The following is a 26,409-nucleotide window of genomic DNA, read 5'->3' as shown; positions in this document are numbered from 1 at the left end:
TGATGTAATGCTGGTAGGAGAGGTGGGTGGAGATGGCAGTGCTGTTCACCTCTGGGTCTCTAGTGCTTTCCAGGGCTCTTTCCTGTGCTGAGGGGGCAGGAATGTGTCTGCGTGCGTGCGTGTGAGAGTGCGAGTGCGTGCATGCATGTGTGAAAGAGAGGCCCCTGGCTAACCACGGCCCGAGTGCACACGTTAGGGTTTTCTGCGGCCAGACGCGCCCTGGGTCACTTCGGATCTCACAGACGCACATACACAATCAACGTGCTGCTTCCTTTATGGAAATCAGAGCTGTCAGCTCCTTGACAGCTCTGATGTTGTGATATGATTGGTTAATCTGCAGTGATGTGGGTGTCAGTCAGAGCTGTCTGCGGTCCCATTGGTGGTCTGGTTCAGATGAATGTGTTTCCCACAGACACGTAAGAGAAGTACGGGGAGGGGTGGTCAGATAGAGGAGGAATGACAGGAACTGTATGTGGGAGCATATGAGTGATGGTGTGGGAGTCGTGCATGAGAGCAGTGAGTGTGTATGTGAGAGAAATGGAGCCAGGCCAGAGGTGACACTTCCCTCACGCTCTTCTTTTTACATCCGTAATCATTCCTGTCTGACATCAACATCCAAAACAGACTGTAAAAGTCAACAAACACATCCAAAAGACCCTAAAAGAGGATCTTTACATGTAGATACATGTAAGCGAATGCAGCCTAGCACAAACATTCACTAATGCTCCGTGCTCTGTGCAAATAAATATGAACTTTTAGGAAAACATCACTGACAGGCAGCTCTAATAATAAAACTGACAGGTTGTCGATGTGGATGTAATCAGATTTGGATTCACAGTGTAACATTTCTGTTTGTATGAGCATGATGTCATCAGTCTTTGTGAAGCTGTAGCTAGTTTAGACAGCTAACAGTTAGCATTTGTGGTACAGTTTAGTTTGTGATTAAAGGAGCTGAGATATGAGTGACATCAACATAAACACACAAAAACTCTGGTAAACATAAGGCTATATCATTTTTGTTTTTCTGAGTCTTATCAGACATTTTTGTCACTATTTCCATCATAGATTGATGGAAATTTAAAGTGACTGATCTAATTCAGCAGAGTGTTAGTAGTCTCTTAATTAGTGAAACAGGGATCACCTGAGTGTAGTGAATGTGTCTCAGGGGATTGTAGCATAAAGGCACCTGTGTCTGAAGGGGACAACTGTTGGCCGGGTTCTTCACCAGTCAGAGCTTTATGGGAGAGAGATAAAGAGAAAGCCACTGCTGAAAACTCAGATTAAATCTGGAATAGAGTTCACCAAAAGACATGTGGGAGACTCCATGGTCAAGTGGGAGAAACTATTTTGGTCTGGTGAGACCAAAATGATGCTTTTTGGCCATCAGACAAGACGCCAAACACTGACCTCATCACAAACACACCATCCCCACTGGGAAGCACGGCGGTGGCAGCGTCATGCTGTTTGGGGGCTGGACTTAAAACTCATTTTAACCCCTTTTTGCCTCTTTAACCCAATTTTAACCATTCTGTAACCCCTTTAAACCACTTTTCCTGCATGTTTTATCACCTTTGTGCCACTCTTATCCATTTTTGCCACTTTTCCTCTATTTTTGTCAATTTTTAACTTCTTTTCTTTACATTTTTTCAACAATAGTTGCAACTTTTAACCCATTTTTGCCAATTTTCACCCACTTTTGCTATTCTTTAACTTTCCTGCCAATTATTTCTGTTGTTTGCCACTCTTGAATACCTTTTCACTAATTTACAAGGCTATTTTTGCTGTTTTTTTGCCACTTTTAACCCATTTTTTGATACTTTTTGCCTCTTTAACCCAATTTTTGCCATTCCCTTACCAATTTAAACCACTTTTCCTGCATGTTTTATCCCCTTTGTGCCACTCTTTTATCCATTTTTGACTTTTTTTCTATTCTTGCCCATTTTAACCCATTTTTGTTACTTTTTGAACAATTTTTGTAATTTTAACCAATGTATGATACTTTTTTGCCCCTTTTTCCTCTTTAACCAATTTGTACCAATTTTAACCTCTTTTCACCAATTTGTCTGGTCATTTTTGCAGCTCTTCTGCCAACCTTAACCCTATTTTTAAATATCTACAAATTACGACTTTAAATTTCTGTAAAACAGATCAAAAATTTGGTTATTCTCAAACTATTTCAACATGAATTGTTCGTGGGGTGGTTAACAGTCGCAGGCATTTAAAGGCAAGGGATACTCTTAAACCACAACATCTTCTTTTCCTCCTTTTCTGAATTTAATGATCTTTTGGGGGCCAGACAGGAAGCTTTGGGGGGCCTGATATGGCCCCCGATTGATGATCAGTGATGTAGAGGTTAAAATTAATCCATGTAAAATATAGTAAAACCCTGGAAGACAACCTGATTCAGCCTGCAATAGAACTATGGCTTGGGAGAAGATTTATTTTCCAGCAAGACAATGACCTGAAGAAAGCTACACAGAAATGGTTGTGAAGCTGGTGTCAAGTGACTCAGTCAAAGCCTAGACCTCAATCCAATAGAGAATTTGCGGCTGGACTTGAAAAAGGCTGCTCAAGCCCAAAGCAGTTTTTTGCCTGGAGGGCAAAAAGAGCTTATACTGTACTAACTAAAATCAGAAACACCCGAGCAAGCACTTAGCTTAACTATGCTTTTATTTGGTGTCCATTTTTTATTTCTCCAAGTGATTTGGGATCAGAAGGACCTAATAAGTACCCAACATTATACTCAACATTGTATTGTAACACAGTGTTTTTTAAAGGATGTCCTCATTTGAGGACACTAGGTTTATTTTACTGCATAACACCATAAGCAGCAAAGTATGCATTCTACAGTGTCATTCCTCGGTGTTGTAGCTTATTATTATTGATAATATTGTCAAACTGTCATGTCATGTCCAACTACTGACATTACCAAGCATAAATCCACAAGTTTCAATCATAAAATTTGAACAGTTTTAATTCAACCAGTTTAAGTTTGAATGGCAACCACCTTAAATGTACACTGACGAATGTCATGGACTTCTGTGACAAGATGGCAAAGTGTCCACGAATGAGGCTAACAGGTCTCAGTTCTGGAAGTATTGCACTTCCAGGCCACCGTAGTGCAGGGAACCCAAATGTAAAGACCTCATATGAGGGCGCAGGTTTGTAGGAGGTGAAACAACGCAAAGTAAAGGAAGCATACTGTTCATAGTTCTTATTACAATATTTTAACCAAGCATTAGGCCTCCGTCTATTCTTTTAATCATTCAATCATCAACCAGACTGATATAAACAATGTTTTCCTAACCTTCACAAATACTCTGGCATATCTCAAAAATAGATGTCTTGCTGTGGTTGTATGAATGATCAGGCAACAAGTGTAAAAGGCTGAGTTTCATCCTACATAAATCAATAAAGAACAGCTGTAGTAAATGAAACTAGTTGTCTTAAAGCTACAATGTCTGTTTGGTGACAATAGGTTGCATTTAAGAGTTTGTCTCTGCACAGAAACCCTTTTTTTTTCCTGCCTTTCTTTTTACTTTGTCCACTTAATTGCTCTCTCCACACACACATAATCCACATAGCTGGCTCATAATTATTTCCTCTTTCCCTCCAACTCTGTCCCGTTAATTCGTTCTTTATCTCACTTTCTCTGCCTCTAATTTTCTCCATCTTTCTCTCTCCATCCTCTCCTCATTCTCTTGCTGTTTCTATCTCTCTGGTGACAATGTCCTGCAGTTATGAGGCAAGGTCAGAGAAGTGAAATCCATTTAAATACTGATGCAACTCTCTGGAGGCTCGTACTCAGCCTCGGCAGCACTCCTCCCTCTACGCCTCACCCAAATTGATGAATGGATAGATATCCTCAGAATAGGAATGTTTTGTTGTGTATTAATCATTTGACATGACTATTGGCAACATGTTTGGACTATTTTCTCACTGCCCAAAGTTTATATGGAGAAGAAACAACCTGTTCTTCATTGTTGGTAGTAGCTGTGAGTGTAATGGGAGCCTGGGAAGCCCCTGTGTATGTTTGTTGATCCCAGGTGCATCTGTATTTGAAATGTTTCCACCCTAGTTTATGGCGCTCCAAGGGACCTGCCATTTCCATGTTTTAATCCCCTCTCGTGCTAAGTCAGGCGCTCCATAAAAACGCCACATGTTGCATGGCAGTGAAACGGCTACCTCACGTATGAATCTAAACCATTCCAAGGTGTGTGAGGCCAAAACAGTGTTGTTGGAGGGATTTGTTTGGCCAGAGCAGGATTTGTATAATCACTCATCAAATTAGATTGCTCAAATGGTCCTTTGGCTAGCTAGCTTTATTGCTGTTGTTTGTGTAATGGAGAGTTTCACTTCTCATCTGTTGCAGTTGTATAACATAGGTTGAGCATTCCAGCCTCTAGTTTCATCATCAAACCCCAACCATAACATTCAAGGCTGTGTCCACAGTGTAAAATTTCACATCATTTCTCATTGGCACTCTGTGTTTTTGGGTCACAACAGTTGTTTTATGACACCAGCTTTGAGAATTATTTAAGTTTTATGTTTGATTTAATTTGGTCACATTTACCAAACACAACTCAAAACCAATGGTCAGTCCAAAAATGAACACTACATATCACTACAAAACATATTGCTCTGCATGGCCTTCCACCATACTGCTATCTTTGACTTTTTTTTTTTTTTTTTTTAATCTAGTCCTGGTCCAAGCCTCACTGGCTATGCTAACAACAAGCTAGCATGACTATCAGAAAATAAACAGAATTCAACAACAATAAACATATATTTATAACTAGAAAAGTTCTCGGAGAGCGCAGACCTCCGCCATTAGCCCTATCTCCCAATAGTGAAGAATCCTTTAAAAAATTCCTGGATCCGTCCCCATGTGCCCCCCACCACGGCATTCGCCGGTTACTCCCTCCCCGATGGAGTGGAAACGTGGTGAGGTAAAGCATTGGCCGCGCTATGGGTGGACTGTCATGGTGGAAGCATTGCCTGCTGGTGTCAACAGATGCACTGACAGTCTCACCCATGGGCTCACTGAATGACTGGAAGTCATGGCAGAGAGTGAATATTCCTCTATTCCTCCCAGCATTGTGAGTATTCTCACTACAATTCGCTGTCTTTCTCTATGTTACGCTCCGACTCGTCTCCTCGACCGGGCGTGTGTCTTGCAAACTGTATAAACTCCAAAACTTTGAATAGAAATACACACAAAATGCTGCTGGGATTGAAGTTACTTATGTCCACCATCTCCTGGTGTAAAGTGGTAACAGTGCAGACCTCCGCCATTAGCCCTATCTCCCAATAGTACAGAATCCTTAAAAAAATTCCTGAATCCAGATGGTGATCCGGATCACTCCCAAAATCTTATCAGTTCTTCCTTATGCCATTTCTGATATTTCCTGAAAATTGCATCAAAATCCGTCCACAACTTTTTGAGTTATGTTGCTAACAAACTAACAAACAAACAAACGAGCTAACTAACTAACAAACTAACAAACCAATAAACCCACCCGAGCACATAGTCTCCTTGGCGGAGGTAATAAATACAACAACACAGCACCATCAAAATCATAATATTATCATATTGATTCTGATGATTTCCACCTTTTATTGAGGAAAAACATGAACAAAGGGCCACGCCTTGGAAAGAAGTTTAGCTTTAACGATGACGTCATATAGCTGATACAACACTCTGACCAGTATCCACTTGGTTGTATTCACATCTCATCCGAACTGTGCCAAAGTCCACTTGAATTGCACCCGAGACCACTTCTGCAAGTGGACTCAGGCCCAGTGCCCAGGCACAGTTTGTTTGCATTTACACTGACCAAAATGAACTGGACTCAAGTGCACCTGGATCCGGGACCGGATCCCTACTGTGAATGCCACCCAAGTCCTGCTTGCTGCCGTTTGTCTGTGAGTTTCTTTTTCCTTTTTTGTCTGAATATTTCACCACTTTCAGGACAGAAAAGTAACTTAAGAATTAAGAATGTTTTTATTTTCATATGTTAACACTTGACATAGTTGTAAACACCTTAAAATATGGACTTTTACTCTATGCAGAAATCCCTGTTTGCCCCCCAAGAGGTGGTCTGGGGCACAACTTGTTAATTCAAACACTGTCTCCTAGGAAAAAAAGTCTTAAATGTCTCTTTTTTGCTTTAAAAAACCTGTGCAGCATGGGGTATTTGATCCTCTAAGCTTCACCGTAGATATGGAATTAGGAAGAGGGGTATTGCTGACATCTTACAAAAATAATTAAAACTTCCACAGAAGCCAGATGGACTCCATTATCCACAAGAGGCATAAACAAATGTCAACACATGTAGTTGCCATGGTTGCTTTTCTTCTTTCCTCATATTGTCAGATTTGCGAGCCATCTACTTGCATGCTGCCACCTTCTGTACCAGACTGTGTACAGGTATGCTCAGGATGTTGCTAATGAGACAGCAGACTGGTCTGGGAGAGGGGAGGGGGAGCAATCATGCCTGGGCATGGCACAAAACAACCATGCCTAATGTGAAAACGCCCTGATTCAACTTTTATACCAGCTTTTTATTTTGTGCAAATATTATAGCTCATTTATTCTTGCAAGAGCTGTTGCGGATCTTTCCATTGCCAAAAAATGCTTGCATGCACGCAAGACCCTCCCTCACACTGTAAAAATGGGAAGCAAACTCTTAGTCAAACATGAGTCCCTTATTAAGTGGAACATATTTTTTTAATGCTTTTGATTATGCTCTCCACCGCTCCGTGTCAGCTGCAAATAATTCTGATAATTTGGTGGTGCATCGTTATACTATTGTAATTATATGATGATGATGAACTCCAGTTCTGCAGCTGAGTCACACATCCATAATTCTGCTTTAACTGCCTCCCAAATACCTGCCACTGTGCTCCCAGTTAGTCAATGAAACCCATTTATGTGTATTTGACTTTGCCAGGGTCTCTGTAAAATATTGCATATAAAGCCCCCAAATGTTGAGATAATTGTTCTTGGAACAAACAGAATTTAAGAACAGGGGGAGTGAAAATGAAAGGAGCACAAAGTTAAATCTAAAGCAGATTGGTGTGTTTTTTGTGACTATTTTTAAGTATAAATAAAACTTCTCTGGAGATGATATAAAAATGACTCAATTATCTAAAGGCCTTGCAGGCATATTGTGCTGCTCTGTTCAGCTTGTTTCTTTGCACACACATTCAAGGTGCTTTGGAAAATGATAGCAGCTTAGTAACCAATGATTATCATTTAATATATCATGTGGGAGTGAGTTCCTTTGTGATTTCCACTTTGTGAAGTTTCATAGCTTCCTGCTTTATTTGCCCCACCTGTGCCGAGGCAGGCTTTTTGCCAGCCGTTATGTCAACTTTTGTGCTTTTTTGTTTCCTGTAAATAGGCAGTGAATGTGAAATATTTCTACTGTGGGAATTATAATGGCATCTGTATATGCTGTAAACTTAGGCTGGCATACACACAGTGTGTTTTGTTCATGTTCATGCCACACACATTTACTACTGTAGTGTTGCTGTAGTTGATTATTATTGCAGAAATAATCAGGTAGGTCCCAGAATATGCATGTGCTCTGAGATCCCAGGATGCACTCTGGCGTCACCTCCAGCTTCCAACTTTATATGGATTTGGCCTCCCTTTTCTTGGAAGGCTTTCCACAACATTTTAGAGTGTCTTTGTGGGAATTTGTGCCCATTCATTGTGTATACTTTTATGAGGTCAGGCACTGATGTTGGACGAGAACGCCTGGCTTGCAATCTTTGGATCGGGCGTCAAGTGTATAAATGACTGTCAATGTGTGCATTCTTTGTCTTTGGCCTGTGCATCTGTCAATGGCTGCAGCTGCTGCAAGTAAATTCTGAGAGATCCCCAGTCTTTCTGTCTCTGTGAAGTTTTTGAATCTTCCTTGCATGCCAATTCATTTATTTCCACATAACACTGCTAAAAAATGAAGGTTGGCCTTCACTGGAGATGAGGGGCCTAGCCCAAACCCTGAAAAACAGCCCCATACCATTATCCCGCCTCCCAGCACCCACCAAACCCAAACTCTCCCATCCAACTGCCAAACAGAGAAGTGAGATTTGTCAATTCACGCAACACTAGAGGTGTAATGATTCATCGATGTATACCGATATATCGATTAGTTGATTGATGAGACAATCAGACAGAAAGTTGAAACATCAATCTAAATTGATGTTTCAAAGCTACACTTTTATTTTGAAATCCCCCCCCCACACACACACACACACGCCTGTTGACAGTTTCCATCCAAGGCAGTGACTTCAACAAGCTAGATGCAAGTTCACTAAGTAGCAGCAGTGGCTTAAAGTTTTGCGGCTGAGAGAAAGAGGATTTCCTCTCCTCTCTCGGCTGTGTGGACATGGACAGGATGGATCTCTCCCCTTAGTTTGCCAACTACATCTACATCTTTATCTGCATGAGATTGTTCACAGATAAAAACACTCCACTCGTCATGGCTGAGGTGTCTGCGGCAGAAACACAGAGAGGGAAAAGTCCACTGCTGCGTGTCTCTGATACACTGATTCATTTCGCCGTCTCACATTAGATTTATAATGAAAATATAAGCTGTCCAAACTTAACGTGGTTCAAGCAGGACGGCTGCTCTCTTCATACCCCCACCCCCTCACTCTTGTTAGTAGGTTGCTATCACAAGAGCGTCTTTTATAATAAAATTTTGCTCCAGTCTAAACTCTCCATTTATTAAAACCAAGAATGCAATAAATAAAAAATAATAAAAATGCATCACTGTAACATCATATGCCACATATTAAACCTTATCTAAATCTCATAAGATAAATAAACTACAAAAATGAACTATTTGCCACATTGATAGGCCCCTGTGTAAAGTATGAAGGGCTGATGTAGAGCAGAAATGTATATTGAAGTCCACATGTCCACATTTTGATCATTATTATAAATGGTTGCAGAAAAAGTGCATATTGGTGCTTTAGAGGGATCTGAGGATTTGATGAAATAAAACGTTTGGCACTGAAAATGTTTGCTGTTTTATATCAACATGTTTTAACACAAATGTTCATAGTTGTGTTCCCAATTTAAAGGTAATTTCAGTCTTTGTTGTTTTTGTTAAAGAGATATTTTTTATTAAATACAGAGACCTGTCTATAATTTAATTGCAGAAATGCTTTTTTCTGTAACTGTGTGAAATTTTTTCATAAAATCGTGTGATATCGATCCTGGGCTCCATATCAAATCAAAACAAAATCGTATCGTTGTCCAAAATATCAATATCGTACTGGGATGAAACTGGTGATTTACACCCCTAGTTTCCACTGCTCCACAGTCCAGTATCGGTGTGCTTTATACCACTTCACCTGACACTTGGCGTTGGACTTACTGATGTGAGGTTTGAATACAGCTGCTCGGCCACGGAAACCCATTCATGAAGCTCCTGCTGAAATTTCTGTGCTAACATTAATGCCAGTGGAAGTTCAGAGCTCTTCAGGAATTAGCAGAGTGTTTGGGACTTTTATGCACCATGCACCTCAGCAGCTGTTGACCAGGCTCTGTGATTTTACATGGTCTTCCACTTCGTGGCTGGGTTCCTAAATGCATACATTTTCTAATATCATAACTTACGGTCAGCTGTGGAATATCCAGCAGGGATGAAATTTCATTTAATTTTATTAAAAGGTGGCGTCCATCACGGTACCACAGCTCTCCATAATGACTAATTTTGTGACACATATCTTTGCAAAGGGAGACTGCATGGCTAGGTGCAGTGTGACAAAATACATATAGTATAATAAAGCATAAGAAATATAGATATTTCAGTGCTAAAACTTCAAAAACACATCGTATCTTTAAGTGAAAATTTAGAAGGCATAATTTGATAGAAATGAGTAAGTCAGCAAATAAACATTTGAAAGCTACATGGGTTTGCCTAGCTTTGCTTGTTTGGCCATTCAAATGTTCTTTTAGTACGATATTTGTCAAAGTATGCAATGCTCCACGCAGGCCAACTTCTTTACTCAATTCTTGACATGCAATAGTAGTCCTGTTTTTGTGTCAGTAATCTGTCAAACATTTATTCCAATTTACTGAATGTTGGAAAAAGGAACAAAATTATCCTATTCTGATGGCTGTAGGTGGTTGCCATCAGGTTCTCATCCATAACAAGACTAGGTAAAAACTAAGTACATGGCTGACCGCAATTATCTGGGATGCCTGTTGAAATGTCATAATGAATTATGTGTTCTGGCAGAGTGATTAGTGTTTGGGATGTGTAACTGTGCCATCGCTAATGTCTGTGGGTTGAGACTTAAAGTCTAAAACATAAAGCCCTGTTGGAAGGAAACAAAAAAACCTAGCACGCAAGATCGACTGAATATATTTCACAACTGAATATATTTCACAATCAGCTTTCAGAAAATCTTCAGAAGGTGATTGGAGGAAGGTTCTGCCCATCACAGTCAGAGCAACAAATGACATAGTGTGCATGCACTACTCTTGTGCAGGTCAACGCTGCCTTAGATTGCGAATGGTGGAGTGTCATGTAAAAATTGATGCCAAGGTCACTCAGGAGACATGCAAAAACAACTTCTCCGCCAAGACAAGCTTTCGGCGTGACTCTTTGCGCTTGTTTTAAGAATAAATGTAGTCCAGTTCCAATTAAACTGTGGCTTTCCTACAGTTACATCCAGGACAATGGTCCCTAGATACACCGGAAAACCCCACCACAGTAGTCACAAACCCATGCTCAAAACAGAGCAGCAGAAGACCGACAATTTGCCCAATTCTAAGAATTTTTACAGTGAAGACAAATAAAAACACATCAGACTCAGTGTGCAAGATCTGAGTGTGTGACTTTTTTTGGATTACAGATCTGAAAAACACATCCAAAAATAACAGATAGTGATGTGCGGATCGATACTGAAGTATTGATCCCTCCGATACCAGAGTCTTACGTTTTAGAATCGATTCTCATACAAAAATATCGATATTTTAATAAATGTGGACAAATGTGTAGTTTGCCATTAACAGGAATACAGTGGAGAGTAAAAACACTATCACAAACTTGTTGTAATGATTCCCAGTTAGTAGGAACTACTTCTTCTTCCGCCTGTCAGTCACACGCGTAATACGGCTCTATAAGAGCGTCACTGGTCACAACGTGCTGCTGCTCGCTAAAACGCAGTCATGTGGGGACATATTTCAGCTCCATAAACAGCAACGACGCAGCACGTGATGTATGTGAGAAGACAGTTAAGTATTAAGATAGTTAAACATCAGAGAATCAACCATAAACAGAATATGATGAGGCGATCCAGAGAGCAGGAGAGGAGAGAGACAGGTGCTGCTAGGGCGAGACAGACGTCACTCTCGGAGTCCCGGTGCTGCAGGCAGAAACTATCCAGGTACAGAAAGAACAGAAAGAATAAGGAGCTGTTGGAGATGTGTAGTGATATACGTCTGTCTACTAGACTTAGGTTTCATTTTAATGATCAAACAACGGGAGTTCCCTGCATTCTTAAAGCTACGGAATCCTATTCTATACAAATGTTCATTAATATAAATATGGTTATTAAATTAGTAATGAAATAAATAAATGCCACAATAAACAACTGCATGAGCTCAGCTTTGAGTAAAAATCTATGTCCCTGAGATCAGCTCACATCTATTCAGTAGGCCTAGATTTAGTCAGGTAAGGCTACCTGTAAAGTAAAACATTTGAAGTGGATTACATAGGCTAGATGTTTCTGAAATATACATTACACTTGCAATAAAACATAACATAACATAAAACATAAAATATTTTTCTTGTATTATTTTCAGTCTAATTTGTTTTGACTGATGGTTAATTGAATATTTTGAAATGTAGTAGTGACGAACTTATGAAATTATTGTGACATTTATTTTATTGTCATTAAATTATGTATTTTAATAGCAATTTCAATGAGTAACATAGCTTTTTATATGAAATGGCAAGTGTATGAAAACTGTTAATTCTTTAGTTTTAGTGTAGGCTGTTTTGAGAGTCTACACACATAGCTGAACCTAAATAAGATTAAGAATTCACGGCAAGTATCGGTATCGGATCGGTATCAGCGATACCAGCCTGAATTTTACTTGGTATCGGATCGGAAAGGAAATCAGTGGTACCGCACATCACTAATAACAGACCCAGCATGTAAAGACCTTTAGTCTGGATCAAAATTAGTCCAGGTTCTCACAATAATCAAACTTAATTAGAGTCTAAGTGGAATGGTCTTGGTTTGGTTGTTTGGTCTGTACCAGGATTCAATTGGTAGCACAAATGAACACTAACTCGACACGGTCAATGGTTCATTTTTACCCAACCAAAGTTAGGAGTGAAGGCACATAAAAACAAACAAAAAAATCATGTTGAAGCACTTTTTATTTAAACTTCAATCCTCTGAAAAGGTGGCTGTGACTCAAAGATGACAGATGACACTTTATCAGCGTTCCCCAAAAGAAGAAATGTAAACAAAGATGAGGTATCTCCATTCATATCTCAGATAATAACTCTTCCATAATCACCACAACACTTGTGCATCTGGGCCACTAAGAAAACAATCACGTTATCTGTCAATCTTTTAAGTCGATTTCCACACTGTATCTTTGCTCTCCCCGACAGCAAACATTCTTTGACGTCTGCTTTAGTGCTTTTATAAACAATGCCTGTGGCCCAAATAAGAAAGTGACAGAATAAAATAACTTAATCCCCAAAATAAAGGGATAAGTCGGATACTTAAAGTGGCCTAAGACTGGAGGGTTAAAGCCATTGGGGCCTTGCAGAGGGATTCTGAGGGTTACCTTACCATCTTTGGCCCTGGAGCGTCCTCACCATAAATCTGCTCTTTTAAATGTAACACCCCACTGTAATGCTCTTCTCCCTTCCTTCCTTGGCTCCTGCATTTCTCATTACCCAAGCCGTCTTAAAGGTTTAATACATGTCCGAACCTGCTATTCACTTTGTGCTATTTTTAAGAGCATAGCTCCTGTTTGTTGTCAACGTTTAGGGACACAGCGGGGAAAATCAGTCAGCGAGATGGTTCTCGCTCCAACAGTTGACAGATTTATGCTAGTTAAATATGATTTACAGTCGTTGGCACTCGATGCTGTGGTTTCAGGAAGATGATGAGTCCTTTGCAACATGCTTTGATGACATGGGAATGAACAACAAATGCATCAAAACTGAGATAATGAGTGAACAGCTTCTGGCCCAGATTTCTCAGAATCATGTAAACTCCATTTAGAATAAAGTGCAATGTGCCAATTCTGGCTATAGTTTCATCGTAGGACTGCTACGCCACATGCTATCAATCGTTCAGCGGACAAGCTGTGATATTGGAGTGAAACATTCTTCTCTCCTGGAAGATAAAAGCCCACACCTCCATCCGCTGCTGCTGCCCCTCTTTTTCTGCATTGTACTTTTGTAATTGGAGGTGCCATAATGAAATCAATTCAGTGGTGAGAACAGATTTCACATCATGTTACCAGCTCTCTTTGGAAGAGGCGGCCACATGAAAACATCTAAAAATACCCCTCTTTCATGCATCATCAATATCTTCATTACATGAAAGATGGGCGTCAGGTTGTATTTGCCATTTTCCTTTAATGTTACTTGACAGGGTAGCATCTTGCCTGTGTCTGTGACACATTGCTGTTTTGTCTACGCTGTAATTCCACTTTTGCAGACATGCGGAAAAGCAGTTTTTAAACCACACAGAGAAGTCGTGATAAAGCTTGGAACAAAAATAAAGCGCCTTTGTTGAAACAAATCATAATAGAGAGGCAGAGACACATTTGCACATATATTATCATCTTTCTGTTTTTCAAAATCTTGTACAAACATATTTGACAGTGGAACAGCACACTTTTTAACACAAAGTCAGAGAATAAATGCTTCTCTTTGTGGAGACTTGAATAGATGATGTATTATGTCATTTGTGGTGTTTTTGCATCATGTACTTGTTTATCCAAAATTCTAAGGGTAAGGCCGGAGATATAATTGCCGTTAACTGCATGAACATGCATGCATGATGGCTGCCATGTTTCCCCTGTGTCATTTAGCATTGCCTTTGCATGTCCTCAAAATTAATGCAACCTGAGCGCAAGATGCAGTATGCACGTTTGGTGGATACCTAGACTTAGTCTTAAAGATATTCAAAACTCCCCAATTCCATCGATAAAATCCTTTCTTTATCCCTTCACAGTGGTAGCTCCATTTCACTGGCCGCAAGCTTTGCCATTAAATATCTACATCCTGAGACCAGAAAACAGCTACAGTGCAATGAAAAAGGATTTGTGCCCTTAAAGATTTCTGTTTATGTACTCTTGTCACACTAAAAGATTCAGATCATCAAACAAATTTAAGTATTCAGTTTTTAAATGATGACTTGTGAATAAACCGTTCCCTAAACCTAATAACTGGTTGATCCAACAAGGAAGCATTGGGATAACTGGCAATGAGTCTTCACATCACTGATGAGAAATTTTGGCCCACTCTTCTTTGCAGAATTGTTTTCAATTTAGCCACATTGGAAAGTTTTCCAGCATGAATCCATTTGGTGTGTGAGGTTACGAATTTTCACAGTAGAGGCAACATTACCATGGTAACTGGGGACCCCACCAATAAGAGACTTCGCTGTAACACTGAGAGACTGTGAGTATTGTATTTTTGGCTGAGGTTGTGAATAAACTATGTTTTACTTCTGATATTATGGTTAATAATAGAATCAGCTATGGAGAAAATGTTTTTTTACTTCCAGAACCAGACTGTAGAGCTTTATTTTGGATAGAGATAATTTAATGTATAGAGACATTTCAGTGCAAAATACTACATATTTACCTGTTTGTGAAGGTTATCCTTTTAAATGAAAAAATTCCTACTTAAGTTTTTTTTACTTAATTTGAAGCTGACATCAAACATTGCATGACTGAACTAGAAGTGCTCACCAGTTTGTCCTTCAAATCACAGATAAGAAACATGCATAACCTGCAAACGTTATGAAACCTGCATACTTAACTCAATAAGGCCTAACGCCTATCATAATTGTGTGAACTGTCATTTTTTCTTTTATCACATATTCGTACGAATAAAAAAGAGCATTAAATGGTGCCTCCATCTTACGTTTAAGGGGAAAATTGATGCAATATATATTTTCCTCTTTTGTAAGTCCATGTATTTTATCCATGTGCAGCTGCTCACTGATCTCATAGAGGAAATATATGGTGGTTTAAAATCTCAACAACAGCACTGACTTTAACAACTGATGTTTATTCTCTTCGCCAGTTTATTCCAGCCACGCTATGAATATTTAACAGCTCAAACTGTTGACTGAGCATTTTCTGAATGAATCTGGAGCTCTCCCACGTGTACTGTACTCTACACCGCTGCTCTCATGTGCATCCACTGAGGAACTTGATAACTTCAAATAATTTGATACTTCAGAGAACCTAGCCACCTCACAGGAACAGCAAAGATGATCTCTTCTCGTTTTAAATGCAACCGTGCGACGGTTCACATTTCAGAAGCATTACAAGCAGAAGAAAACACAACACTGCATTTTGATGTAAGTCTAGCCTAATTATTATTTGGTGGTGGTAGGGGGGGAATACAATTGATTCTTTTTTTTCGTCTTCAGGCAGTGTAACATTTTCCCAAGATACACACTACAAAGTGAATTCCTACTGTGTTCAGGGACACAGTGGTGAGACACGGGGATGTCCACAGGCAAAGGCCTTAAGTCACACTCTGTGATGCTAACCAGTGCTGTGTACACCTACGTTAGCAGCGTGCTAATTACACCGCAGCCAGACGATGGGGGTCACTGGTGTCTGCTTTTGTTGACATGTTCAAATTACAATAAATACATGTCTATACACATTAATTTCCTGTACCCACAGACCTTTACTGTCAATATTGTATACATCCTTTCCTTCCTTTCTCCTCTCCTCCTGCCTCCATCTTCCATCTGTGCCCTCCATATGAAAGGGAATAGTTGAGGAGGCCTGACAAAGGGCGCCACAGAGGAGGCAGAGGTGCTGAGGGAGGCTGAGCACTGCTGGAAGGGATTCCTCTCTGTTTGTGTCTGTATGTGAGACAGCGAGAGTGCATGTGCTTACATGTTTGATGATTTAAATACTACTTTAGGGAAATATAGTATCTATTAACCTTTAATTTACTGAATACTTCTGATATAATGGAAAACATGCATGTAAATCTAATTCTCAATTAAAAAAACAGTTTATGATGTCAGTACACAAATACTGGTAAAAAGCAAATTGGCTCATTGTGAAATTTACATCAGCAGTAAATTTAATGTAAAAACAACTTACATTGCAACCACTACATTTACAACTGGTCAGAAAAAGTTGATTTATTCTGTTAAGAATCACCATAAATCAACAAATGGAAATGGAAATACATGCTAAAACTTTCAAAATAAAATTGGATCAAAAATCTGGTTAGGGTTAGGCGACCAAAAGGTAAAAGTCAAAAACCTGTCCTGCAAAACCTGATTACAAAACGTTACTAAATTGGAGTAAATACTCTGATACAGCAAAAAAGCTTGTGCTCCATGAAAACACAACGTAGTGAACATAGCTAAGGATGACACTAAAGAAGAGACGTTAGTTACATAAAATATACAGGTAATGTAGCTAATGTAGCTGAAGCTAACAAAGCCCCACAAGCTTTGTTAGCTTCTGCTATGTTTACCTAAGAACACGCAGCTATGATACCTACATATCTAATGTAGCTCCGTTAACTTTAGCTATGTTTGCTAAAGGTTCAAGTTGCTAAAGCTAACATAGCTGTACTAACTAAAGCTAATGAAGGTATGTTAGCTACATAAGCTAGGTAGCTGCATTGGCCAATGCAGCTGAAGCTAACAAAGCTATATTAATTATGTTAGCTTGCACAATGTTTACCAAAGATCACACAGCTAAGAAACTTATGTAACTAATGTAGCTGCATTAGCTTTAGCTACGTTTGGCAAAGCTCATGTTGCTAAAGCTAACATAGTTATACTGGGTAATGCTAATGAAGGTATGTTAGCTAGATAAGCTATTACCAAGTTAACATAGCTAATGAAGCTAAAGCTAACAAAGCTATGTTAACTTATGCCAGTGGTTCCCAAACTTTTTCTGTCTGGCAGAATGAAAATATTTTCACACACACACACCCCACCCCTCATCATAGGTATCAACATATTAAAATATGTACAACATCTTGAAGATTTATACACCCAGTCCTGCAATAATCTCAGTGATGACTGTTGGCTTATTTCTTCTTGGGTCCATGTTGCAGCTGTGAGACTGCCACTCTGTTGATTTTTGATGTCCAGCTTTGTTTTGTATTGTAGAGGCAACAGCCTTTTGCAAAATCCTCACACAGGTAGGATGTTGCAAAAAGAAGAAAAAGTGTGGTAAAGGCTCTCATGCCTAGCTACTATTCCTCCTTTTCCACTCCAGTCCAAGTGCAAACAATGTCTTAGACTTGAACTGCAATAATATTTTTTGAGTCTGAGGTGACATCAATGAACTGCTCCTCTTCTACAGGGCTGAAGGGAACCACGTATGCTATATTTACTAAAGATCATGTAGCTATGTTACCTCTGTAATGAATGAAGCTTCACTGGCTTTGGCTATGTTTTCTAAAGCTCATGTAGCTATATCACTTATGTAGCTAATGTGGCTACCTTAGGGTTAGCAATTTTGCTAAAGCTCATGTTGCTAAAGCAAACGTAGCTACATCAGAATACAGACGGTGTGTGTGCCATATTTCTATACTGTTATACAGTACACTTAAATACAGTACAGAGCTCTTATTCAGCGTGTGTTAGCATTGTAGATTCATTGAGTTAGTATCTCTAATCATGCAGTGCTATTTTGCAGTGACAGATAGTGATGATAGTTTGACCACCTCCATTTTGTTGTTGTACTTTTTTTATTATAGGAAGTTATAGACGTTAGACGATTATAAATAAATGTAATAAATATATATTTATTTGCGTATAGAAATGCATTTATTTTACCCTGAATGCCCTTTTTTATTGAAATCTGTTGCTAATAACATATTAGCTAGCTAATGTTAATTAGCGTACTATTGCTAACAGTACAGCATCTGTTACGTCATTGCGATTTTGTCACAAGTGCTGTATAAGAGTCATACAGGGAAAAAAAACTAGTAGTTTAAATCAGTATCTTTGTATTCTGAGTTTCCCATGGGTTGTAAAGGTGTCATTTTGAAGAAATGGAAAACTAAAAACACCAGGCTGTATCTCCATGTAGTGGTCACTTTCCTAAGCTCTTTCCACTCCAGGCCTCTGCATAGGTCACATGACTGAAAGCTAGATACTTTACCATGCACATAACCAGATTATTGTTGGATAATCATTTTACAAATACAGCTAAGCCCACATTTACATTAAGGATTTTGTAGTTAAAATGTTATTTAAAAGTTTAGCATTAAAGAAGTAACTTACAAATATTTTTTGCTGATATTTGACATTTCAAGGATTAAAAGGAAAAACTTGGAGACATCCTTGTTGTGGATCTAATTCCCCTCTCTCCTAAATCAGGTCAACACAGACTGAACCAGCCTCCTTCCCCTCACGCCTCTCAGACCGAGCCCGCCTGGCCCTCCGCATGCTGCCGTCCGAGCTGGGCCTTCCGTTGCCTCGGCAACAACAGCCGCATAGAAGCTGGCGTGGCTCCGTTCGGCAGCTCGGCCTCATTATGCTGCTCCTGGCTTTGATGTGGTTTGTGAGGCTCTACCTGCATTACTGCAGCCAGTGGCTCTACCTCCAGGCCATCGCAGTTCCTGTCAACAAGTGAGTTTGCTTCCTTTGATATCGCCTCGAAACGCACACACTGACACATGCACACGTGTGTATAGATGCACATACACACAAACAGAGCAGACACTTTGTGAGCGTGCATCTCTGCTGACAAAAATCCCTTTATAGGGAGGCAGATACAGCCATAGATTACTGAAGCACATGGGCAAATTGCAGACATACACAACACTAGAAATGTAAAGTAAAATGGGAACTGGGTAACGAACAGAGGATGTGCATTGTTTCAGAGTCTGTTTGTGTGTTGGCAAAACATGCACACTGATATGCCCAAATCATCTGCTTGGAATCCCCCATTAACATTTTAACAAGACACACTCAATATTAACAAACCATTGCTGGGGGAGTTTGTTGATTTCAGCACTCGGCTTTAAGTCCCAAAAGGCTACATTATTTGGAAGGAATTTATTGTTATTATTTGGTGCACAGCATTGATTATAAACAGCAATAAGATACCACAGAACTGTTAAATCTCTTCTCAATAGCATATGGTGCCGATTTAATTCTTCACAATAAAACATGCTGGCTGCAAACATGCATACAAGCAGGTTTTTATTACAATAACATGGGGCTGCAAACATCACGCATTAAATCATGGAAAGTGATAGAGGAAGGAGGGAGGGAAAAATGTGGCTGGATTAAAAAAAAGAAGAAGGATGGACTGAGGGGGTAGAGAGAAGGTGAAAAAACAAAAATGTGAAAACAGAGGGGGTCAACGTTGGATGACAACTTCCACATGTCCGAATCGCCTGCTCTCCCTCCGAGCATTTCTCTCTCCATGCAACGTCCAGAGCTGCTGGTGACCAGTGAGAGAGAGAAGAAGAGAGAGAGCGAGAGAGAGAGAGAGAGAGAGGCGAAGTGACAGGCAGAGTTGCTGGTATGGTGACAGGCCTCTCTCACTTTTCGTGTCTGTCCTACTCTTTTTTTTCCCCTCCTCTTTGACTCCCTGTTTCCATCTCTCTTTGGACAAGGACAAACCTTCTCTGGCCCCATTGTTGTTTCAACCGCCTATGAGCTTTTCTTCTGTCCTGTCCCGGTTATAGTATTTATTTTTATTCAAGTAAGGACACCTAACCTTTGTGGTGTGGTGAAGAAAATAAAGAACATGACTCCATTGCCAAATTTGTGCATCTCACTTGCACTGGTGTCAAACCCTGGTGTAGACCAAATAACCATTCAAAGATAATTTGATAAGGGGGGTGTTGGTCCATGTTTGTTTCTGACTCTGGTGTGGTCCATTTGTAACAAGTCTGTGAACCCATCTTGATCTGAGCTTACTGCAGGAAGTATAGGATGTTTTTAACCGAACCAGTGTCTGTCTGCCTCTATTGATTTGTATACCACATTGTTGCTTAAATGTCCTTGATACGTCCCAAAAGACCTCTTGGGTGTACTGGTGCCTTAAAAATCAAAAATGTGTACAGATTTTCTCTCAAATACACTCATGCCGCCACAATCCTGAAGAGGAGACAGCCTTCACTTTCCAGGGAGTACATGACTAGAAACCCCCATATGGATAGATACATTTATGACAATATGTATTGAATACAATAAAATTAGTTCGAAAGCAATTAATCCATATAGTAGCATGAATCTGGATATAAGGGAGCAACAAGCTTTATGCCATAAAGGAGGTGGCTGGGGTGGAGGAGGTTAAGCTGTGCCAACAACAGCATGGTGCATCAGCATTAATGCAAGCAAGGATAAGTGAGAAGTATGTCAGCTGTGCTGAAAGAAAGCTCTGTGGGAGCTTGGAGGCGATAGGCTATAAGCTGATCACAGCTGGGTGTATGATTACCGGGTCCTGGATGAACTAACGCTAGGCTTCATTTTGTTGAAACACACCCACAAAGAAACGTATTTGGCATGCCTAGATGTGATAAAACGCCTGCTCCATGATCCTTGATCAAAGTAAGCTCACTTTAAAGCACTTCTCCATGCTCATATAACCAAGATAATTGGCTAAAGATTGATATGTCACATTTTGGTGGGAGACGTTTTTTCTGTTATTTGTCAGTTGTGTAGTTGGTGGTGCTGCATGAACCATGTTTGAATATGTGTCCGTCTCCATACAGCCAAATGGTGTGATGCTTTGTTAAAGCTCCACCGTAAAGTGCTCTCTTCAAAATTTTGTAAATAAGTCAAAAGGCACAGCTTCAGTGTTCCCCTTATTATTTTGTAGACCAATCGTTGCAAACATGCAGCTGTGTGTGGAGACGTTGAGCCATTATCCAGTCATTCGGGGAAAAACTTTCCTTTCATGCAAATTGGTCTTGTTGCATTAAAAATCTAATGACAAGATCAGCCTACTATCTGAGAGCTGATTGAAGTGTGCTGCCGTTTATATGACGCACAAACTTTCCAGAGATCAGGAAGCAATTCCAGCTCAGTATGACTAAAAAAAAAAAGATATGTGAATAAGGTATTACATTGACATGTCACTAAGCCATAACCTGAAGTTAAATCAGTCTGAGGGTCTCAGCTTCTTTTTTAATCAGTGTGGCACATTTATGCGTGATAATGATGTGAGTGTTGTGGTTGCTTTTTAGTGTTTTCCTTCATTGAGGGAGGATACTTTGTCAAGGTTGTGTTTAAGTGAACACAATAAATTACCATTCCTTTAATTAAATGCACTGTCCGTTATTCTGAATATTAAACATGGATTGTCAGAATCAGGGCGGGATGCGGGCAGGATCGTTCAGACCTGTTGTGGGTTTGATTGGTCAGAAACCAGCAAGAATGGGCAGGAGACTGAGAAAAGACTCCTGCGCAGGGCTCTAGTAATATTAATACATAATTTTTTTAACAGGCATTATGACCAACAAGCACATTTCCTCTGCTTACAAAAAGATTAATGAGTAACTGAACCCTCAGACCACCTATGGAGTATATGGGGATTTAGTAGAACTGTTGATCAACTAAGATCCAAATCTTGATATTTTAACCGAAAGTGTAAAGAAAAACTTAATTACTCAGAGCAGTACTTTGACATGTTTTGATCCGAATTTTCTAATGAGCCTAATTGGACCCATTAGCAGTCGTATAAGACCTAAAACAAGCAATTTAGCCCTGGCAACACACACAAACCTTATGTATAAGTATATAATTCTTTGCAGAATTTCTACACATAACATTAAAAAGCATAAGCCTTACAGAGAGTTAACACTTATCTTTCAGAAATGCTTTAGAAAGGGACATTTTGGGCAACTCGTATTTGTTTCCAACCAACAATGTGCAAAGGGTGGGAAACAGGGGGTGGAGCTTAATTAGCACTCATGAATCAATTCTGTAAAATAACTCCAACTCTGGACGTCTTTTAAATTAAAATAAGTTCAAATAACACTTTGGGAGTTAAAATCAACTCCCATCTGTTTAAACCTAAAATTTCAACTCTTCATTTGTTGCTGTGTATGAGTATTATAGCCAAGAAGAATTGTTTCAACAAGAAATAATCTACCAAACACAACCTTCCTTACTTTTTGTTCTAAATTTATAGCACTTCTTTGGATTGGGCGCATGAGGCTCTTCATGCATACTTGATTGTGTATACAAGATTTATTAATAGATCACAACCATGTTTTTTATTCCTTTAAATGCACTAAAACCATTTCAGATGTTGAATTAATTTTAGTTTAAAAAAATCCATTGCAAAATCACATTAAAAAGACTCAAAATTTAGTTAGATATTGGTTATTGCCTCCATGTCAATTTTTGATATAGTACAGTCCTGCCAATGCCAAAACACGTCAGGTTTATTGAAACTGAGTATTTATTTTATCTTGTTAAGATTCAACTCTAATGAAATATCCGCTTTCATTGTACAGCAGAGATTTAACAGTCTAAGTACTTTAGGAAATAGAAACCTGCAATGTTCGAGATGGTTTAGAATCCTCTTTCTATATAGGTCACTCTGTTTCTAGAAGGACTGTTAAATGTCTACGTTATAAAGATCTGCCTGTGATAGCACACCGATGGACCTCCACTGTCAGATTAATGGACAGAATCTGAGAGATGCTTGACTCTTGGAGCAAATCAGATGGAAATTAATGAGCAAAAACTGGACCTCTCCTCTCCCACCACTGACTCTGCCTCCTTCTGACTTATGGGTAGATTAAGAAACTCATGAGGCTTGCTGTAAACACGGAGCTTAACTTACTATAGGAGTCTTAAAACCCTTCCAAAGTGATGCACTAATACAGGTAAATGCTGTCACTGCATCTTGTCTGTACCGTTGTTTTGGATTCCTATTTGAGTTTTATGTGAATATATGTGACGTGTGGCACCAGTGAGGCTGTACATCCAAGAAAACCACAAATTAGACTGTCAATTGCCATCAGACTAATTAAACATGATTGAATCAACCACCAACAAGCTAACACGGAGTGTGAATTGCTAGAACTAGTTGCCCTTGAGCTGCAAAGCTTCACCAACACAAATAAACCACACACTTCACACTCAGTCTGCCCACATGCACATCACCCACCTCTGCTTCCTCTCCCATAAGATTCCAGTTCCACGCACACACGGTGGACCTGGTGTACCAGGGTTCTCTGCTCCACACCCGGGAGGAGCTGGCGATGGTGGTGGTGGGTCCCCTGACCTTGAACGCAGTAACGTTCCTGCTGGTTCTGATCAGATGGGGCTGTCAACAGATATTTGGCTCACTCCCTTCCTTCACGTCAAAGTTTATCATGGCTCAGGGAGTGTGGACAGTCCTCGACCCCCTGGCAGTCTTTGCAGTGGACGCCCTCCTCGGGGTAAGTCACTTAAAAATAACTTGGACACTTGTGCACTTTAAATAGGAGTTCACTTTATCTTGGCAAAGTGACTTTAGATTACAAAAAAGGGGGGAGGGGAGAGGGTGAGAAAAAATGTGCAAGGTTAGGTGGGTGTCGTTTTCGGCAGGGAGGACGACTGAAATGATTTGACTGTCGACCAATGAATCCTTTAACAGGACATCAAATCCTTAATAATTCTAATGACAAGTCTCTGATCCCTGATTTACAAGCCTTTCAAAGCCTTCACAATTGAAAGAAGTCAGCTATGTAGGACATAGAGTGAGAGTAACCCCAGCTGACCAATATGTGACACACAGTCCTGAAGCCATCATGTGATCTTCGTCTGATCAGTCTCTGTCTTCAAGCAGGAGCTTCTACATATTGCAAATGTCCAGTCACATACATCCAACAGTGTTTTTTTTTCTGTTTTATTTCAATCTCTGTTTCCTCAGCGTCTCGCCTACAGCCCCGACACACCGGTGGGTGACGCAGCCAAGCTATACTGGCACTTCTACCGAACCGACCAATCAGGCGCAGCCGGAGTGATCATCACTCTCTTCTTGTATGCAGTCATTTCTCTTCTCTCCATCACCATCATGTCCATTTACCTGCTCAGGTGAGACACAGAAAGATTTAATCCATCAACTCCAATATGGCTAACATAGGCTGTAAGCTGTTTTTACCCTTCTGATGGAGAAGAATGTGCCAAAAAACAAGGTTTAATGCAGCATCTACGCTGGTGTATGGAGTTTACTCACTTGATTTTTAGTCTCCTCAAAGTATACCCACCTCTAAATCCCATTTAATGCACCTCATTCAATTCAATAGTATGTTTTTTTTTTTTTTTCCAGAGATGGCAAACTCGAACATATCTTCAAACAAAAAACGTCTAAAGGTAGACTCACACCTAAAGACTTTCCCTCCGATTTCAAAGTCACAGACAAAATTCCAAAGTTGGAGTAAAATCATTGGAGTCTTGCTAAAGTTCACCTCACCCCCGTTATCTCAGTTGTTAGGTGTGAGGTGGGCAGAAGAACTTATTTTAGCAGTTTTAAGGCGGTCTTTCTTCAGTTTTGGTGTTACAATAATATCAAACATGTTTGAGATTGTTGTTTTGAAGTTTTAAGTTTGGTTGTATGCAAATTGTGTTTCTCAGTGATGCAACCGTCATCCACAACCAGTGGAAGCTGGTTTTATGAGTAAGCACATTAATTCACTTCATGCTTCAAAGCATGAACATTAGGGTAGATCATTCTAGAGACACTGAATATCTACTCAGAACTTAAGAGATTGAAAAATGTTTCTGCTCAGAGCTGCAGTTAGATCTTTGCACCTGTGTGTTTGTGCGCCTTGTCTGTCAATTCATTCCTGGCTGTCATGACAGGTATGGTAAACCACCACTGGGATTTTTAAATTAAAATCCTGATCAGTTTGTTTCTGTGGTGAGATGACTCGAGTTTTCATACGGTACTTTGATTCTGAAGTGTTTCCAGGATAGTTCCTCGGTTGTTGCAGTAACATGCAAAGTTGCTTTTGTGTTTAACTTTCCTTTCATTTCTACTCCATGTAAATGATTTAAAACATCGGATTAAAAAAGGTATTAACTCAAATGCGATCTCCAGCTTCATCTTCATCTTGTTCTCTGCTCTAAAATTGTTGTTGTGAATTTCCACCAGATGCAAGATGGGAAATAATCTCAAAAGGAATCATATTCTAGTCTTGTAGTTAGTGACCCACAATCTTTGCAAAATCTTAGTCTGAGACTAAAACTCAATGGCTTGCCGACAAATTGTCTTTAGATGTGAGAGGATCTCAGATGTTAGTCTTTTTAGAGTATTTTAAGAGTTTTAGCAAAGTCCTCTGATGTACGACCAGCATAAGAAATAAATGAATCAAATGTAAACTGTGCTTCAGCCAAAGCTCACATATAATGCTAGAATACAAGTAAGATATCCTACCAGTCAGAGCTGTAAACAACTCCTTTGTTTTCATGAAATTGCAAAGCCAATAGATCAGCCAGATTCCATGTCTGTCACCAGTCAGATCAAACCTGCAAAGCTTCATTCTTTTTCTCAGTTGGTGAATGGCTGCACCAACCACTGTCATTTGAGGAAAACAAGGCTGTAGCTATTGGTATGGTTTACTTTTTTCTTTAAAGAAGAGCAGAGAACCCAACTAAAAACTTTTCTAGGTTGAAAAAATGTTTTTGCTCTTCTCCTGAAGCTGTAGTAGCCTTCAATCTTCTTGGAAGGCTTTTTGCCAATATTTTGGAGTATTTCTGTCAGAATTTGTACCCATTATTTCTGTTTTTATGAGGTCAGGCACAGATGTTGGATGAGAAGGCCTGGCTTGCAATCTCCATTCTAGTCCATCTCAAAGGTCCTTGATGGGTTTCTGTGTGGACCAGATAAGTTCTACACTGAACTCATGTCTTTATAATCCTTACAGTCATTTTGGAATAGAGAAAGGGCCTTCACAAAACTATTGCCACAAAGTTGGAAGCAAACTGTGTCCAAAAAGTCTTGGTATGCTTAAGCATTAAGATTGGCCTTCTCTGGAGATAAGAGGCCTAGCCAAAACACTGAAAAACAGCCCCATACCATTATCCATCCTCCACAGTTGGCACAACGCAGTCAGGCAGGCATTGCTGCCAAACCCAGATGTGGGCACAAACAGAAAGGTGCAATTCGTCATTCCACTGGACACGTTTCCACACCTCCACAGTCCAGTGTCGATGTGCTTTATA

General features: G+C 39.8%; 1 protein-coding gene across 1 annotated transcript in view; it reads left to right on the top strand.

The window, feature by feature from the left end:
* The window catches only part of ofcc1 (orofacial cleft 1 candidate 1), a 198,188-nt gene that overhangs the window by 84,280 nt on the left and 87,499 nt on the right, over positions 1-26,409 (top strand). The window contains exons 18-20 of the mRNA XM_041814710.1: positions 18,610-18,861; positions 23,390-23,642; positions 24,116-24,279. Coding sequence (XP_041670644.1) covers positions 18,610-18,861; positions 23,390-23,642; positions 24,116-24,279 — 669 coding nt within the window. The remainder of the gene's footprint in view (positions 1-18,609; positions 18,862-23,389; positions 23,643-24,115; positions 24,280-26,409) is intronic.

Source organism: Cheilinus undulatus, linkage group 19 (genome assembly GCF_018320785.1).
Source record: "Cheilinus undulatus linkage group 19, ASM1832078v1, whole genome shotgun sequence".
Lineage (NCBI taxonomy): Eukaryota > Metazoa > Chordata > Actinopteri > Labriformes > Labridae > Cheilinus > Cheilinus undulatus.
Note: the sequence above shows the minus strand (reverse complement) of the source record. Positions and strands in the feature narration are given on the sequence as shown.